The sequence below is a fragment of the Xiphophorus couchianus genome, chromosome 9 (assembly GCF_001444195.1).
Source record: "Xiphophorus couchianus chromosome 9, X_couchianus-1.0, whole genome shotgun sequence".
Classification (NCBI taxonomy): domain Eukaryota; kingdom Metazoa; phylum Chordata; class Actinopteri; order Cyprinodontiformes; family Poeciliidae; genus Xiphophorus; species Xiphophorus couchianus.
The window spans coordinates 4,696,550-4,714,109 of NC_040236.1; the positions used below are offsets into that span (position 1 = coordinate 4,696,550).

General features: G+C 35.8%; 2 protein-coding genes across 2 annotated transcripts; one reads left to right on the forward strand and one right to left on the reverse strand.

The window, feature by feature from the left end:
• The first annotated feature begins 2,132 nt into the window (after positions 1-2,132).
• On the forward strand, positions 2,133-6,458 carry gamt (guanidinoacetate N-methyltransferase). Its single transcript, XM_028026678.1, has 6 exons — positions 2,133-2,444; positions 3,449-3,594; positions 3,684-3,747; positions 3,966-4,033; positions 4,779-4,889; positions 6,203-6,458. Exons 1-6 carry the CDS (start codon positions 2,267-2,269, stop codon positions 6,341-6,343), a joined length of 708 nt encoding a protein of 235 aa, XP_027882479.1. The 5' UTR covers positions 2,133-2,266; the 3' UTR covers positions 6,344-6,458.
• Positions 6,459-9,585: 3,127 nt separating this feature from the next.
• On the reverse strand, positions 9,586-16,882 carry ndufs7 (NADH:ubiquinone oxidoreductase core subunit S7). The gene is made up of 8 exons (XM_028028771.1): positions 16,806-16,882; positions 15,326-15,362; positions 14,874-14,948; positions 14,667-14,787; positions 13,409-13,588; positions 11,834-11,880; positions 10,905-10,993; positions 9,586-10,008 (listed from the first exon to the last, which is right to left on the reverse strand). The coding sequence occupies exons 1-8, from the start codon at positions 16,819-16,821 to the stop codon at positions 9,911-9,913; spliced, it is 663 nt and encodes a 220-aa protein (XP_027884572.1). The 5' UTR covers positions 16,822-16,882; the 3' UTR covers positions 9,586-9,910.
• Between the last annotated feature and the right edge of the window lie 678 nt (positions 16,883-17,560).

The following is a 17,560-nucleotide window of genomic DNA, read 5'->3' on the forward strand; positions in this document are numbered from 1 at the left end:
ATATTTAGAGCCACTTATCTTTTTCACTGCGGATGATGTGAATCACAACATTATGTGGTGAATCACAGCAGACAGACTAACGCTCGGGAACAGATCCGCTGATCATCTTTCCCTCTAATTCCTTTTCTACTCCATTAGATGAAGCTGAGAGAAGGTCCTTGTTGCTCTGCAGGGTCTCATCATCCACCAACCCTCTTGGCTCTTATGAGCCTCTTGATATCCACTGCCTTCAATGACACTTTGCTGCACTGAATCTCACTTGCATGCATTAACTAATGCATTCTGACACGGGAAACAATAAACCACTGCTCTTCTGGTTGGATACAATATTCACACCTCTTGAGCTTTCTTTTGTCATGTTACAACCACAAACTTCAATGTATTTCAGTGGAAATTTATGTGATAGAACAAAGGAGAGTAGGGGATATTTATAAAGGTAGAAGGATAATATACATAGTTTTTATAATATATACAGCTCTGTAAAAACAAAATAAGAGCCCACTGCACTGAACCCCACTGGAAACCTCCTGGTTATTCCACCAAATATTGATTCCTGAACTCTTCCTGAGTTAAAACATTAGTATTGTTGTTTCTAAATCAATATTTACTTGTTTTCTTTGTATTATTTGAGATCTGAAAACACTGCATCTTTTTCATTATTTTAACCATTTCTCATTTTCTGCAAATAAATACTAAATTTTTGCTCTGAATATCAGACATTTTCTCAGTAGTTTGTAGAATAACAGAACAATATTCATTTTACTCAAACATAAAGCTATCAAAAGAAAAATTAAGCGGTAAATCAGAGAAATGGATCATTTTAAGTGGTCTCTTAATTTTTCCAGAGCTATATGTATATATATATTATTTTTACAAATCTGAGTGGACTAGAAAAGTGCTATTTAATAGGACTGAAACAATTAATCAGATTAATTGTGATAAAATATCCATCCATCTCAGAAAAGTGATTCAAACCCAGGACCTTCTTGTTTCCTGCTCTGCAGTTTTAATGTGGGTTTTTTTTTCAGGGTAGATTTAGTTGTCCTCCATGGAGATTTAATTCTTGTCAATGGAACAGCTCAGGCACGTCTACCAGGACAGCAGCTGATTCAAAGGTATTGATATAAGTACTTTGTGAGACCAAAAGTTCAAATTCCAAAGATTAAGTCAGATTGATACTCTTAACAGAAGAGGCTGAAAGCAGCAACGTTTAACATGTTTCCCAGAAGCAGCTGTTTCAGTAAAAACTGCCAAAAGGGGTTTACAAGAGAAAAACCTCTTGATTTATTTCATGTTCAAATCATTGCACTTTTTCTTATTTGAAAACCACAAACCTGTATGTTATTGGTGTTTTCTGTGATAGAACAGTAACTCTCAACCTAGGTCATCAGGACATCAGAGATCCTTGAGGAGATCAATCCAAGTAGGGATTGGCCAGTGGTGTCCAAACGGTGAAAAAATACTTTATATATTCCAAAGAGAAATTAAATGTTGTTGTAACTCTTAATTAAAGATTTGTTGTAGCTGGTGATGGCTGCAGGAAGGAAAGATTACAACTAATTTGAAGAAGCCGTTGACTGAAGACATTCTGTTTTTCTATCTATATTTGTGGCCCCCAACCCAAACGTTATTTCAAGAATGGCACAAATGTGGCCCTCCAGTACAGGCACCTGATGCAAATGGACACAATTTGTAATTTTCTACAATAGGTTTTTTTTTGTCTTCTTAAAATGGGAGGTTAGCAACATCAATTTATTTTCAAGAAAAAATGACTTTATGATCTATGCTAGAAAAATTCAACAATATGGACACTGCAAACCTGTGACACCCTTATGTTTAGAATCTACAATTATCTAAAGATCCCCTTTTTTATAGAAATCTGACTCCGTTGTTTGATTCATTAAATGTTGCTGAATAAGTAAAAACATTAAAATTAGTTTGTGTTGTAATTGAAAACAGAAAAAACAGTAGCCTGCGAGTACTTTAAAAGTTTTCAAATTTGGTTCACAAGAGCCACCAAACTGGTACATATAACAATAATAATAATCCGTTATTTCCCACTGAGTGAGCCATCTTATCTTCAGAGGATCTTGGACTCTCTTAAATCTCTGAAAGTGTATTTGCGCTTTTTGACCCCCAGTCACACGATTGCGGTGTCAGCAGTTGTGAGCTCAATATAAACCACCGCCTCCTCCACTTTCACCCCCTTCTGTGTCAGAGAAACCCCTCCAGCAGAGCCCGCCAACCGCAACGACAGCAAACCAAAATGACCTCCGCTCCTCAGCCCATATTCACCAAGGGAGAGGACTGCAAGCCCTCCTGGCACGACGCTAACGCCGGGTACAATGAGGCCGACACACACCTAGAGATCATGGGCAAGCCGGTCATGGAACGCTGGGAAACCCCGTACATGCACTCGCTGGCGACCGTTGCAGCTTCTAAAGGTAACAGCGGCCGGGGAAGGAATGTGTATTATCGGGCATCGCGTTCTGCCGCGCAGCTTGTCCGATATTGAACTCACACTGCACGAACTTGTCATTTAAAGAGAAAGCAACACAGAATATTCTAAAAGAATGTGGTTTAAAATCACACTTTTTTTTTCTTGTGTACACTTAAAAGCCGTTCAAATGTCAGACAGAAAAGTGCTGTCAGCTCAGCTGAAAATATAAACGTGCTAATTTTTTGTTAGAACTCTAATGTGTAAGAGGACTATAAAACTACAAAAAGTAGATTTAAAGAATGGAAGTACATGCAAAAACAAATTTTTTGTGTTAGAATATATATAAAAAGTTTATCATTTATATGTGTAAATCTGTAAACTTATTTTCTATTAACCAAAAGAAGTTTACAGTTGCTTTGATTCTGTAATGGTGAAACACATGTTAGTGTGAGAAGCATGGTGCTCTGTGTTGGTGAGTACTGCAGCAGCTGTTACTTCACTACTGGGAAAAGGCCAAGAAATCTGCAGGGGGCAGAGAGCATTTCTACTCACATACTTTCATCTTTGAAAGCCAGACTGATCCAGATGTTTCAAAGAATGCAAAAAAGTTTAAAATTCAAGTTTAACTTGCACAGTGTAAATTATATATTCAGTTTATTTCTTAGATTGATGTGCAAATGCATGTAAAATATCTACATTGTAAAGTTTTTTTTATTATTTGGAAGCAAATTCTGTACCTCATCAGAACAAATTTTCTGGAGGTTGCAAAAATATAAGCAAATATAAATATTTCAGATGAAAGCAATTTAAAGATTTTTCAATCATTAAATAAGAGTTAAGCATTAAGTTTCATAACTATTCCTCGACATTTCTGTGTAACCACTTCCTCTCAATGCCCTACAGAGTAATAAATCACACATAAAGTAGAATACTGACAATTTTGCTGGGTTTTGTAAATGTTGTACTAGCAGGGAACAGATGAAAAGTTTGGTTCTGTTTGTCTGACAGGTGGTCGGGTTCTGGAGATCGGTTTCGGCATGGCCATCGCTGCCACGAAGGTGGAGTCCTTCCCCATCGAGGAGCACTGGATCATCGAGTGCAACGATGGAGTATTTGCCCGTCTGGAGAACTGGGCCAAGTCTCAGCCTCACAAGGTCATTAAGCTCAGTCAGTTCAGTGATAACTGAGAATGGAAAGTTGGTAAAATAAGGTGCTAGTGAGCCTCTTTTTTTCCCTCCTGCAGGTCGTCCCTCTGAAGGGTCTCTGGGAAAACGTTGTTCCAACCCTGCCAGACAATCACTTTGATGGTGAGACATTTCCTGACGCAACTAGTCATAAATATATAAATTACTGGGAATAGGAACGCTGGAGCAGAGCTAGGCTCCATGGACGTTTTTATCTGTGACCTGTGACATCATGAACTAAAATGAAAGCATGCCTTTAGAGAAGAAATGATAAAAATGAAAGAATAAATAAATAAATTGGACTGCATGATGCATGCTGCCACCTCTGCCTTTTCTTTCAGGTATTCTCTATGACACATATCCTCTCTCAGAGGAAACATGGCACACTCACCAGTTTGATTTCATTAAGGTAAGTGACTGAAAGAAGCTAAATTTCTAAGCTGAACCTGCAGCTGAAGCTCTCCAGCCACTTTGTTGGTTCTATTTAAAGCTAATGGTAAAAATAACAATAATTCCCATAATTATTTTATTTTTTAAATACAGCAGCAGAGGTTTGTTTTACATTTTAGTTCATTTTTTGCACAAAATCATTCTTAGTTTATGAGATATCAGTCTGCTCAGTTCAGCCTATATTGAGCTCCTTTGAAAAGCATTAGTAGAGCTTCCTGCACAACCATCAAGAATGCAGCAAGTGGTTTCTGGATACGAAATCAACAACTAAACACATGTCTTTTCCAGTAGCCATAGGTGATGGGCTGGAGTTGCTAGGTAACAGCGCAGCCCCCGTCGATTGTAACTCAACAATTGGAATATTTTTGAAATGGCTTGTTTTTCAGACACCAAAAAATATTAACATATTGCCCAAAAACAAGTTTGGCCGGTTTATAGAAGCAGTCGAGACCTAAATGAACGTATAAAAACATGCAAAATGTGACTTTTGCATAATGTGTCTTCTTAAGGTCTCTTCAGTTTTATATAATTTCAGTTTAGTCAAATACATTTACAAACAGCTTCTATCTTAGCTGTGTTTATTATGTTATTATTGAGCTGAAGGATGAATTGTAGTCGGAGCCCAATGAGACCCCAGACCATCTTATTCTTTTCTTTTTTTGTCTATGAAGGGAAAATTAACCGTGTGGTTTCTTTACCTGCAGGGTCACGCTCACAGGATGCTCAAACCTGGAGGCGTCCTCACCTACTGCAACCTGACCTCCTGGGGTGAACTGCTCAAGGAAAAATACGACAACATTGAGAAAATGTTCCAGGTTTGCCACCTTGATGATCTAATCAAAATCAAATCCTCCATGTTTGGACTCTGATTGTCGTCCGCTTCTCTACAACAATTCCCCTGAATTACCTCCCATGATGCAGCTACGCAACCGAAACATAAAAGCAGTTTTTATAAGACAATTTGGTCGTATAAATTCACTACATACTTTAGCAGGACCCTCATATTAAGCCAACTCCAACTCCAGGGCTACGATTCTGCAGCTTTTAGATGGTCAGAGCTGCAACTGATGAGTATTTTAGAAATCGATTATTCTGATAGTTAATTGAATAAAACATTTGGCACATTCTGCCGATTTTTAATTTGACTAGTTTAGCCTTTTTATACAATATTAGGAACACATGAAAATACAAATCAACAAATCAGTTCCATTTAAATAAGAAAATAAAAATTTTACTGCCTAAAATGCAATAAAAGCTTTTCTTTAGTGTATTCTTGATCATTTGTGAAAAAAATATTTTTAACATCAACATTTGAAAAGTCCAGCCTTTTATTTTTGAAATATCAATCCAGTGTGGGGCTAGTCTGTTTATTTCTTTTTTTTTTTTGGATTAACCGATTAATAATTGATTTGTAAAATGTGCTTAATATGAGTTTTATTTTTCATTTTTACAGAATTTGAAACAGCTGACATTAAAACAATGTCACTTGAAGAGTTCTAGGTTAAACATATTTACATACAAAGAAGGGTTTCTCTATCTTAGTACAAAATGCATGTATTTGTAAAGTTTTGATTTAATTACTGCACTGTTCTTTCAGCAAATGGCTTTTTCTTAGTCTGTATGCTCAAGTTAGGATTGATTCTAGATTAGTTGACGATTATTTCTACACTCAATTCATCATGATCAATCCGATTAATTGTTCCAGTCTTAAACTTGACGCTGAAGAGGTGATGCGATAATTTGACTCAGCTGCGTTGGAGCAGACATGCATCTAAAAAAGTTGGGGACGTAGCTTTGGGAAGCTGTAGTTGGGAGATCTCTGCTTTTAAAACATGCAAATCATAATTATCATTAGTGATAATGATCATCTTTGTTTTACGAGGGACAATGCACAGCTCAAACATAAATGTCACCATTTGAGTTTCTGCACCAGATTATCGCAGAAGCTAATTTGTATCTGGATTCCTTTGGACATGCTGATGCTTCCAATGCAACAACTATTATCACAAGTGGAAACATCACTGAGTTCACCTGAGTTACCTGCTGCTGTCATGTCAAGGTTTCTGCCGATAAACCGGATTGGACCGCACGCCAACCTCCTCTCTCTGTCTCTGTTAATGATTTTCAGGAAACCCAGGTGCCCCATCTGCTCGAGGCCGGCTTCAAGAAGGAGAAGATTAGCACCACCACCATGGACATTGAACCACCCACTGAATGCAAATACTACTCCTTCAAGAAGATGATCACTCCCACTATTGTGAAAGAATAAAGGACGAAGACGCTGCTGCTGCAGCCTTTTTATATTCAGATGTGCCTTTTGTCTCCTGCCAATCACGCATTTCACTGTACAACGTTTTAATAAAACAAACTCCATCATGACTGCATTTAATCTTTTTTTGTATTTGTTTAGGGTTACAACTAATGATTACTTTAGTAATCGATTATTCTATTGGTTATTTTTGACGATTAATCAATCAATCAGATAAAAAAAGAATACATTTTTCATTTGACCACTTTTATAAAATCAAAAATTCATAAAGGGGAATAAAGGGTGGATGTGCTGAACTTGTAGAGAAGGGCTGCAATTATCGATTATTTTAATTATCAATCTATCAGCTGGATTTAAAAAATGCCACTTTGCAGATTTTATACTTAAGCCTTTTTAAACAATATTAGAAATAAAGTAAAAGATGCAAATAAACAATTCAATTTCTATTTTAAATAAGAAAATATGCATTTTATTGCCTTAAATTCAAAAACAGCATTCTTTTAATGTATGTATGATCGTTTGTAGCAAAGGATGCATTTGAAAAAATACATCTAGCACAGCCATTTCTATTTAATTTAATATCAATACAGTGTAGGGCTGATCTGTTGGGTTTTTTTTAAAATATATATATTTATTAGTTTTTCAGAATATAACATACATAAATCATACATGAGAGTATGAAGCATATGTATATACATATACACATATTCGTGGAGACTTACATACACATGCATGTATGCAACAAAATCCTGTATGAAAGCAGTATACTCTTATCAATCCAGTCATAAAAATAAAGACGTACAATAACCAAAAAAAAAAGAAAGAAAGAAAGAAAAATTTATAATAACAAGTCACCTGTTGGGTTTTTTTTTTAAGTAAATGATTAATAATTGGGAACGGTGCTTAATTTTTTTAATAGAATTTTAACAAGGTGAAGTTGTTTTTGTCACTTTAGGAGTTCTATAGAGAAAATATTACAAATATTTATTTTCTTAAATGCAAAATATATTTTTTATATAGTTTTGGTTTAATTAATGATTGATTACTAAATTAGCTGACGTTCACTTCAATTAATCACGATCAATTATTTCAGCCCTATATTTGTCACAGCTGATGTTATTAGATTTTCTTCTGTCAGAAAATTCTTGAACTGGTTTTAATTTCCTGTTTATTAGAAATACCTCCAACATCAGACTCACCTGTTTCCAGGTCTTACATCACCCAGCACGCCTCCTGTCATGAATGCACCCACTCCAAGTCTAAGCTGTGAAATGATTACTGACGGAATGGGACAAAAACATGCTTTGTTGCAGTTATAGTGCAAGATGTTCCCCCGTCTGCAGTACTCGTGTTATTTATGTTGTGTTGTGTTTGTTATTTATAAACCTGAAAACAACAATGCTGGCTCAGTAAAAACCTTCCCAGGGTGGAGATTTCAAATGTGGTTTTAAACGCAAACAAGAGTTTGAACGGGACGTTTCTGAAATAAAAATCTTAAATATATAAATGAGGTACTATCTATAAATCTGCACACCTATGTCGGTGAATATTTTTGAAGATAAAAGCCAGATAAATTAGGAAATATTTTTGCATAAATACCTACGTAAATATGAATGGTGATGTAAAGGGTTAAAATAAAAATAACTATGAAAAATGCCCATCAAGACTGCAGAAAATGTAGATTTATCCTGAAGTGATTCTTCTGACCTTCCACAATGGCTCTTACCAACGTCAGCTGAAAACGATTCTTGTTTTTAAAATAGGTTTAGACCTGCAGCTAAGGATTGTTTTAGTAGTCGATTATTATTCTGACGATTAATGGAGAAATAGGATTTTAAAAAAGGCTCTTCGCCTGCCACATAAAATCCTAACAAAACACATTGAAGTTGGCTGCAGCATGAAAAAGAAATGTACGCGTACGAATAGTTTTGCATTTAAATACCGTCACTTAAACTGTCTGTAACAACCGAGTATAGGACGGATGTCTGAATTTATGGTTGGAGGTAAGTCTAAGGTGAGATTAAAGAGTGAACACGTAGGAACAAGTAACCACCTGGCGAGGAGCCATTAATCATTAGACGGATGGATGATGCAACAGCAGACTGCTCTCTGGTGGGAAACCACAGCTGCTGGCGGCTCACAGATCTGAATCAGGACTGCGTGTTCATTTAAAGTAATATATAACAGGACAAGGGAGGGAACTGTAGAGAATATGTCTGAATTCAGTTCAATTCGGCTGATTCAGTGATGATGCACTAAAACTGCATTCAGTAACAAAATGCGGTTCTGTTAAAACCATAAAGAGTATATTGTCTGATATGTTCGCAGCTGAAGAACCAGAGCAGCCAGGAGCAATAACACAAAGTGAATGCATGACTCATAAACTCTCCCAACAACAAATGTAAGTGAATATTTGTTAGGTTGAAGTGCGTGTTGCATAAATAAATCTTCTACTTTTACAATGATCAAGCATGCAGTGAAGCATCTATGGCTGAAGATGCTAGATTCTAGAAAATGATTTTCATCGTTAACTTTTCTTTTATGGAAGTTAAAAAGTGCAAGACTCTAAAACATAATCAGGGTTTTTACATGTGTTACTGACTCAACTCATGTAAGACTTTCTAAGAACTTTAAAGACCATTATGAGTGGAATTTAACTGGGTAAATTTGCACTTACCCATGATAGTTTGAGAAATGCCAGCTAGCTAGCATGGTATATTAGCAGTAAGTCACAGGATACAATGACGATATGTGCCTGTGACTCAAACTTTTGCCTGACATAAAAGTCCCATGAGAGAAAAATACATTCAGTATATTAGATTAAACAGACCAAGACCAAAACCGCCCCCGTTGAGAAAGACTATTTTAAGGCATTAATATGATGTGGGTAATTCAACAATTGTGTCAGTGATGAATTAAACAAAGTTAAAACCAGATAAGTCAAAGTGCAAAAATACATCTATTTTAAAATTCCTGTTTTAGGTCAGTTTTCTGTCAGGAGGAATGGGTCAAAATTCTAGCAGAAACCATCAAATTTATGCAGTGCAACACAACTTTGAATAATTTTCATATATATAATTATCTACTTATGTATTTAATTAATGCATTAAGATATTTGCAAGCAATTTTTTTTTATTACTTATAATTTATTTTATTGTGACAAAGAAATACCTAATTCAATTGTTCATTATTTTGTGTCAAACAAAAATTAGCCGTTGCAAAAATGACAAAAGCAACAATCCTTGATTTTTGTGAATCAAAATTTATTGGAGATAACATTTACTATATTGTGGTGCATCACTTGTTTTGTTTACAACCATGTGTAGAGTCATAAATGCTGCTTAAACTGATTTGTCTTTAAATTGTGTTTTAAAACAGTAACACTGATTTAAAGACCCAGAAACCTAAACAGAGCAGAAGCTGGTGAGTCTCATGAAAAGCAGCTTTGCATAAATTACAATATTTCATTTACTGAAGTTTCTGCTGCTCTATGTGGAAGAGGAGCAATGCCCCAAATGAAACCAGAAATACAACATTTACACACAGATTTACAGATATACTACACGCTCACTTCCTGTACCAGATACTTATCTTCTTCTCTCGTTTGATTTTCTTTTGCAGCTGTAAAGTGCCGTACAGGAGAGCTTCTGCTGTGGGAGGACAACCTGGGAACGAGAAGAAGCCATTAAAGGTGACCTATAATGCTTACTGGAACAGGTTTTGAGCAATACAAAACATTTTCATTACATTTTCTGCACAAAATTATTCTTGGATAGGAAGTAAACAACAAAACACTTGTCTTTTCCAACAGCCATTGTACAGCGAATTCAGCGGTAAAACCAGCTGATCAAACAGATCTGGAGCTCGGCTTGGGTTGCTAGGTGACGGGTGGAGCTCTGCTGGGGTTGCTAAGTAACGGCCTGGGTTTCGCTGGGGACATTCGTGAGAAATGGCTCATTTTCCTAACACCAAAAAATATGAACTTATAACCAAACAATTGCTGGGTGGACTTTGAATAAATACTTAGATACAGCTTTCTGAATGTAAGTATTTATTTAGTATTTTTTTTAGATGGAGATGCTAAAAAATGATCAAACGTACACTAAAGGAATGCTATATTATTGCACTTTAGCCAGTAAAATGATTAATTTCTTATTTTCATTTGTATTCTTGATATTATATGAAAAGGTTTAAGATGTTAAAAGAAAAATATTGCAGTTTGTTCATTTTTCCTCCAAATTGCTTGATTATTGACCAGAATAATGGATAGAATAATAGATTACTAAAATAACTGTTAGCTGCAGACCTAGTTTAACGTGAAGATTCAAGGATTAATTTTTAAGAATTAAATTATGCATATCATTAAATTAGAATTTAAATAAAACTTTATTTCAGCCCAAAATGTGAGACTCACTGCACAGAGCAATACATGCATGATTTTTTGTTTATTTTGACTCACAGCTTCTATAAACCCTAAATTCTGTTTCACAGAAAATGTAATTAGATTTAAACTATGCAAAAATCACCTTTATATGTCACTGAACATAAATCTTAAGCCTACCTGGAACATAAATGTCCACCGGTACGATCCGGTCACAGCCTCGCACCACAGCGTAGGAGTAGTGGTAGTAACCTCCTCCGTTAGCACAACTACAGGAACGAAATCAGAAAAATGTTAAACATTTTTAGTCTGTCTAGAGACAACAGATATGCAAAAACCAAAGAGTGAATCACACAGATGGGTTTGAAGTTTAACTTCAGCTTTAACCCTGATATGATGGCCAATACTGCCACCATGTGATAAATAATTCTGAATGCAACATCTTTAACATTTTCTAAAGAAAACAATTTATTGCCTATTACTTTACTTTAATAGGTAATAAATTGAGCATTTTGGGTCCTAATAGCTTTTTTAGCTGTGATTTTCTCATCCTGCTTTGAACCATGACGTCCTGAAGTGAATAAATAAGATTTACAATTTATACAATATGGGCCTAAATACAGTTCAGAGTTGTCAGTTCAAGCATGTAAGACCATATGAAATCTGTTTAATTTTTTACCAAATTACGTTTTAAAAATCTTTAAATTCCAATTAAGGATGTTGAAAACCAAAGCAAACTGACAGGATTATAGGGAATGTTATTGTTTTTATTATTTTCACCACTGTCCGTAAATTCAAAACTATGATTAAATGCAGTTACTGTGTGCAGGTTAGTGATAAAATTCACACTTCTTTAAGTAAGTGGCGTCCTGAAGAAGCCTGCTTCAAATGGGAATGTTTTTCAAGAGAAGGATTTGTGTTTGCGGTGCTTTGACTACCTAAACAAAAGGTAATAAATAAAATTATTTAATCATAATTTTTGTCATTGTCAAAATAGTACCACAAAAACATTGTGATAAAATTCAAAGCCCATGTCGTCCACCCTTAGAGTGGATCAAAATATCCCGACTGCGACTCTTCTGATTCAACAACATGAAGGAATAACTCACCTTCCCATGGAAATTACGTATCTGGGCTCAGGCATCTGGTCGTACACCTGTTGGATGGAAGGAGTCTTTTAGCTGTAGTTACACAAGTCTGAGTCAGAATTAATCTGTATATTCAGCTGGAGAGAAGCTCCACGCCGCTCTGCCAATCCATCAACAGGCTGCTCCTAATCCAGCCCGCTTTAACACAGCTATACTGTTCCCATCGCTGTGATTCGGTCTGACTGATGCTACTGTCGGTGTTTACAGGCTGAAAACAAAACTACGCTTTTCTATTAGACCTCTAAAAGAAGAGGTCACATAATCTCAGATGAGGATTATTACTGATCTGGATTTCATGCGTCAATCTGTCAATGTTTGGCCAATTCTTAAAATGCTATTTAAAGGTGACCTAATCTGCCTCCGTGAGGTTTGTTTATGGGATAAACAAAACATGTTCATGACATTTTTTCACACAAACTCACTCTTAGATAATTTGATTATAGTCTGGTTAGTATATTGAGCTCCTTTCAGAACGATCTGTTTTAGGGCTCCTTGTCACTTTAAATCCAATTGGCTGCTGCTGGCCACGCCCCCAGCTCAACACTCGCACATGAAAATGGCTGCAAACAGATGCACAATTATACAACTATACACATTATACATCTTTGAGAAGCAGAACAACCAACAAGTTGGAAAGTCTAATTTTAGGCTGTTTTCACTCCTGATAGTCCAGTAGACGTTGTTCAGTTGGTGACCAAAATTGCAACATTTGTTACATTTTCAGCTTGTGTGGTTCGCTTTCACACTGCAATATGTCAAACAATCCAAACTCTTTGTCAAATCTGTTCCTCTCATTGCCTGTGGTAAGTCAACAACAAAACATCTGTCTTTTCCAGCAGCCATTGTACAGTGCATGCAACGGCAAAACCATTTAAATGTTTTGCATGATTTTAGAAGCAGTTGAGACACAAATGGAAGTAAAAAAGACATGCAAAAAGTTAATTTTGAATAACAGGTCTCTTTTAAATGGATTTATGATCCATTTAGTTTGAATAGAAAGTCTGCTTTGTTTGGGGACTAAAAATGTGAACTCTGGTCCGTCTAAAATCTCTGTCTCGGTTCAGTTGAAGGGAAGTCTGGATATATGAACACCAAGCGGACCAGAGTCTGCCCCAAAAGCAGGAAGTGGGCTATAATGCAGGGGATTCTGGGTAAATACAACCTAAACAAACGCGAGAGTCTAACGCCAGCGGGAGGAATGGCTCGTGGTCTTTTACCAAAGACAAGAGTGAAATCCTACAACTGCTAAAATCTGACTCAACTCCATTTTTATTGCATATTGTAAAGAAGGAAGTTGCCCTCAGTGTCTTATTCAGGTTTTTGTTTCGTTTTTTCAGTGGCTCTTGCTGCAGCGCCCCAAAGGGGTGAGGAGGGGAATAGGTTTTTTGAAGCGTTTGGATCATTTGATACAGTGCAGTGTGAAAATGTAGCAAATGTTGCAATTTTGGTCCCGAATCGAACCATGTCTCCTGGATTATCAGGAGTAAAAACAACCTAAAATTCAACATTTATTTATGAGACTTTCCATCCTCTCACCTTCCGCAGAGCCGGAGCCATCTTATTCGTCAGAGTTCCCGCCACAATCATGACATCAGCCTGTCGAGGACTCGCTCTGAACACGACTCCGAAGCGGTCCATGTCGTAACGAGGGGCCGCCATGTGCATCATCTCCACAGCGCAGCACGCCAAGCCAAAGGTCATGGGCCACAGAGAGCTCTGATGGGAGAAATGAAGCACAGAATAAAGCAATATTAATTTAATCAACATCTTGATGAAACAAAATGCAAAAAGTAAGTGAAACCTGATGTTACTGTAGATATTACAGGTTTGTTTTTATTTTAAGAGTGGATTTGTAAGGTTGCCATGTTTGTAAGTTGTGGTTGCAATTAGTGTGTAGACACGATAAAAGAACTCTAAAAGAACATATAAGGGGCTTTTTGTCCCAACACCTGAATAAGTGGCTGAAGTTTCCACCGATGGCTGATAGATGATGAATGATGAATATAACCTCATTATATTTATTGTTATATAACACAGATTACGAAGAGTTTATAGGTGTACATTGGTAAGAAGTTGGTATTTATTCTGATGCTGTATGTCTGGTTGCTATTTACAATTGTCATTATTTCTATTATTATCCGTAGATTTTCTTGTTATCAGTTTGTAGCCATTTTATCTATGTTATATAATTTATTTGTTAGCTCATTAGCACAGTGTATTGAACAGCAACATGAATATTATAACATGGTCTTAATTACAATTCTTTGATAATTATTGAGTTGGTAAGTAATATATTTCATTCAGTTGAGAAAAGGGGTTGGATTAAATAAGTGTTTACTTCTTCCTACTCCTTTTCAAACAGAAAAGTATGCTTATTATTTTTGTTCTTGGTTATTTATGGACATATTTTTTCTGTCCTACTGATAGCTTGTTTTCTTGTTTTTAAAACCTGTTTGAAATAAATATATTAAATCATCTAACTGTTTAAATCCATCACTGCCATAATTTTTAAACACTTATTGCATAAACAAGCTTCTTCAAGTGTGATTTTCATTTCATTTCATATTTAATGGAAATACAGCAATAGTGAAATTGTGTTTTCTTATTTAATTAGCAAAATATAGACAAAGATCTGCAAACATTTGTAACGGAGACAGACTAGAAAATGTATCATTTTGGGAAGTAAATATAAACATGCAGTGTGTCTATGTATTTTGCCAATATAGTGGATGTCAGGGATGCAACAATCAACACTGTAAATCTAATCCAAATCAGCGTTTTCTCAGATACTGACTCTGCGGGCCCAGTTGACCAGATCGTCGAGCTTCGCCACCACATAGTCCACCTTGCTGCTGGCCGCTGCTGCTGGCTTGGCTGCAGCCACAGCTGTGCTTTTCTCTCTGACTGGCACAACACTGCAAACACAGAGACAGAGGAGCCATTTAACATGTGCCTCATGGTGACCCGGTGTGTGTTATGTCAGTCCCCTGGTTAAGCTCACCTTGTGCTGGTGCTATTATCACCTTTAGCGCTGCTGTGGAGACATTTCTGCTGAATAGCAAAAACTGAAATTGGCCTAATGGAAAAGGAGAAAGAAATTACTTGAGCATATAAATGAGAAATAGAAGGACACTATCGCTATAAGGGAGCATGTGAGAAGGACAGATGGAAGGACTTATTTCTTCTGAGTCTCTAAACTTCGTGATGCATTCGAGCTTAACTAGGCGATTCCTCTGGAAGGCAGACAAGCTGAACACTGCAGCTGTCAGCAGAAAACAGCAAATGTTTCTGTATTTGCTTTTCACCATGGATCATTTTCTATGACTGAAGACCATCTGACTCCACTCCCAAAAATACAAAGTCGTTTCCTAAAACAAGCTCTTATGTTGCAAGGCATAAAACAGCAGGAGGGACAGAGTCAGCCAACAGGTAGCAAGATTACAGGGTTTTTACCTGGTTGAAAAAGAGCCAAACAGAGCCAGGCGAGGTGCTGCAAAATAAAGGCATTTTGTTAACAAAAAATAAATAAAAACTCCACAAATTCATATCCTAATGTTGTTATACAATATAATATATAATAAAAAGTGTAATCTGGAGCTGACAACTGTAAACCAAGGTTGCTTGTGACATCTCTTACATTAATCAAATGTGAATATATTCTTAATGTCTCTTAAATAACACTTTAAGTCAGTTTACTGTCAAGTAGTAGTAATAATAATTATCATAATGATGTAATTCATAATAAAATAAATTGGTCACAAATGAGCAATATGTTTTACAGTAAGGTGAAATGAAAACTTAAATTGTTTTTTTTTTTGTACTATCCAAATGGGGCAGTTAATTTGAGGTGCTTCCTGGCATAATTAATTTAATTTCTACATATCAGGATGAATAAAGATTTTTATTCAGTTAGTTTATTTACAATATGGAAAAATAAATAAAAATACAAACTTAATATTTTAATTTGTCTACTCCCTTTTGTCTGAGGAATTGATCAAATCTATACAACTAATTCAAAGGTATTCAAAATTACAAATAAAGTCTGAGAGTATTTTTACATCTTATTGAACAACATCGGAGATCATTCTTAATGTTCAGTAATGAAGCGTTTCAATACTCAGGATAAGAAACTAATTATAATAGTAAGAAAGTAATAAATGCGTCCAGTTTTAAATATTACTTTACACATTAACGTGTTGTCGTACCTTCATAAAGTAACACTCTTCTGTTTGTTTGTTCAATAGTTTTGAGGACTGGTGTGAAATTATAGGTGGGGTGAAACAAATTAAACGTGAAAATGTAAAACTCTCGCACTGCATTTCAGGATTAGGATATGAAAACCAATCACAGCTGATAACTTTACATAAACTAATGATGCAAAACTATGTAACTGAGTTATTTGATTGTCTTATATCCATGCCGATATGTTCACCATATCTGGCTGATTTTATTAAAGCTTTCAATTGCTATTACTTGCAATTTGTATTACAATTGCAGACGAAACATGTAAACTGGAAGCGTTTTCCCGATAAGTTTGGTTCCAACAATATAAGCAAAACGAGTGAAAAATCTTTATTTACGCCATATTTACACAAACCAACTACAAAATTTAAAATTAATGCATCAAAAATCACGTTAGCGTATTTAAAACAGTCACATCGTGTAAAATTATAGCTGTAATGTTGGGTTTTCAGCTGGGACTCATCATGTAACTCTGTCCCAGCTAACCCTGATTAGCCGCTTGGCTAAAGCAGACGGAGCAAGGTCAGTGTACCACGTCTCTAAAAGTTACAAATACAACCTCCTGCATTGTCACAAACCCAGATACTGCACATTTCTGAACTTAATTTTAAATATCAAAGGCAACATTGATCCAGTGACGTCAATAATGTTGAAAATAAACGTGAAAGGGTTTAATCAAAACATTACCTACCCACCAGCGCCGCCATCTTTGATGGTCTGGTTACATCCAGGGTCTCTTCCGGTGCATGTGTGACTTAAACCGGTAGATGGCGCTGCTGCCTCACAATACGTGAATAATGATTCAGAAAAATACTTATAAAAAAAGCACCACATCCAAAGGCAGGATAAAAAAGTCTGGTCAGCTTTTATTTAGTGAAAAAATTGAGGCTTAGGTTCAGAGATTTGAGGATGTAAAAGTACGATTTATGCAGGAATTAAATTAAAGTCAGTTCATTCTGGGGGAAAATGAAAATGTGCACAAGGTAAACTTAAACATGCATCTTTCCTTCTAGAAGCACTCCAGCTTATTGTAGGGGATCCTTAGTTCAGGGAATACATTATATACATAATTTATAAGAATCATTTAAGACAACATAGGTGTTTAACAATGAACTCCTTTAAATACAGAAAAAATAAGAAATTATTAAGGCATAAAACAGTTATCAGAATAAGAACAACCTTCCAACTTTAAATTGAATGAAATGCCAAGAAATAAAGTAAGCACTAATGGAGCACTAATGTGAATGTATTCAATGTGCCAGACCTGTCTGAAATTTTTCTATACAAAGTTTTATACAATTTGTACAAAACTCAGCAGTGGATTTTATGTGTTTAACAGTATTTTACCCTGTGGTTAGGGTTTGGTTTTGAGTAACCCAGATATTTACAGGTGAGCTGCTTACTGGTTCTACTGGTTCAGTTGCTTTCAGGTGTTGTCACAATACA

What these genes read in the sequence shown, in the direction of transcription:
- ndufs7 (XM_028028771.1), bottom strand. An exon ending in TTTGGCTCTTTTTCAACCAG is followed by an intron (nt 14,949 to 15,325) that starts GTAAAAACCCTG and finishes CTTTTCCATTAG; the next exon opens with GCCAATTTCAGTTTTTGCTA. An exon ending in TGGCTCCGGCTCTGCGGAAG is followed by an intron (nt 11,881 to 13,408) that starts GTGAGAGGATGG and finishes TCCATCCAACAG; the next exon opens with GTGTACGACCAGATGCCTGA.
- gamt (XM_028026678.1), top strand. Translation starts at nt 2,267, where the DNA reads ATGACCTCCGCTCCTCAGCCCATATTCACCAAGGGAGAGGACTGCAAG. An exon ending in CCAAGTCTCAGCCTCACAAG is followed by an intron (nt 3,595 to 3,683) that starts GTCATTAAGCTC and finishes TCCCTCCTGCAG; the next exon opens with GTCGTCCCTCTGAAGGGTCT. An exon ending in ACATTGAGAAAATGTTCCAG is followed by an intron (nt 4,890 to 6,202) that starts GTTTGCCACCTT and finishes AATGATTTTCAG; the next exon opens with GAAACCCAGGTGCCCCATCT.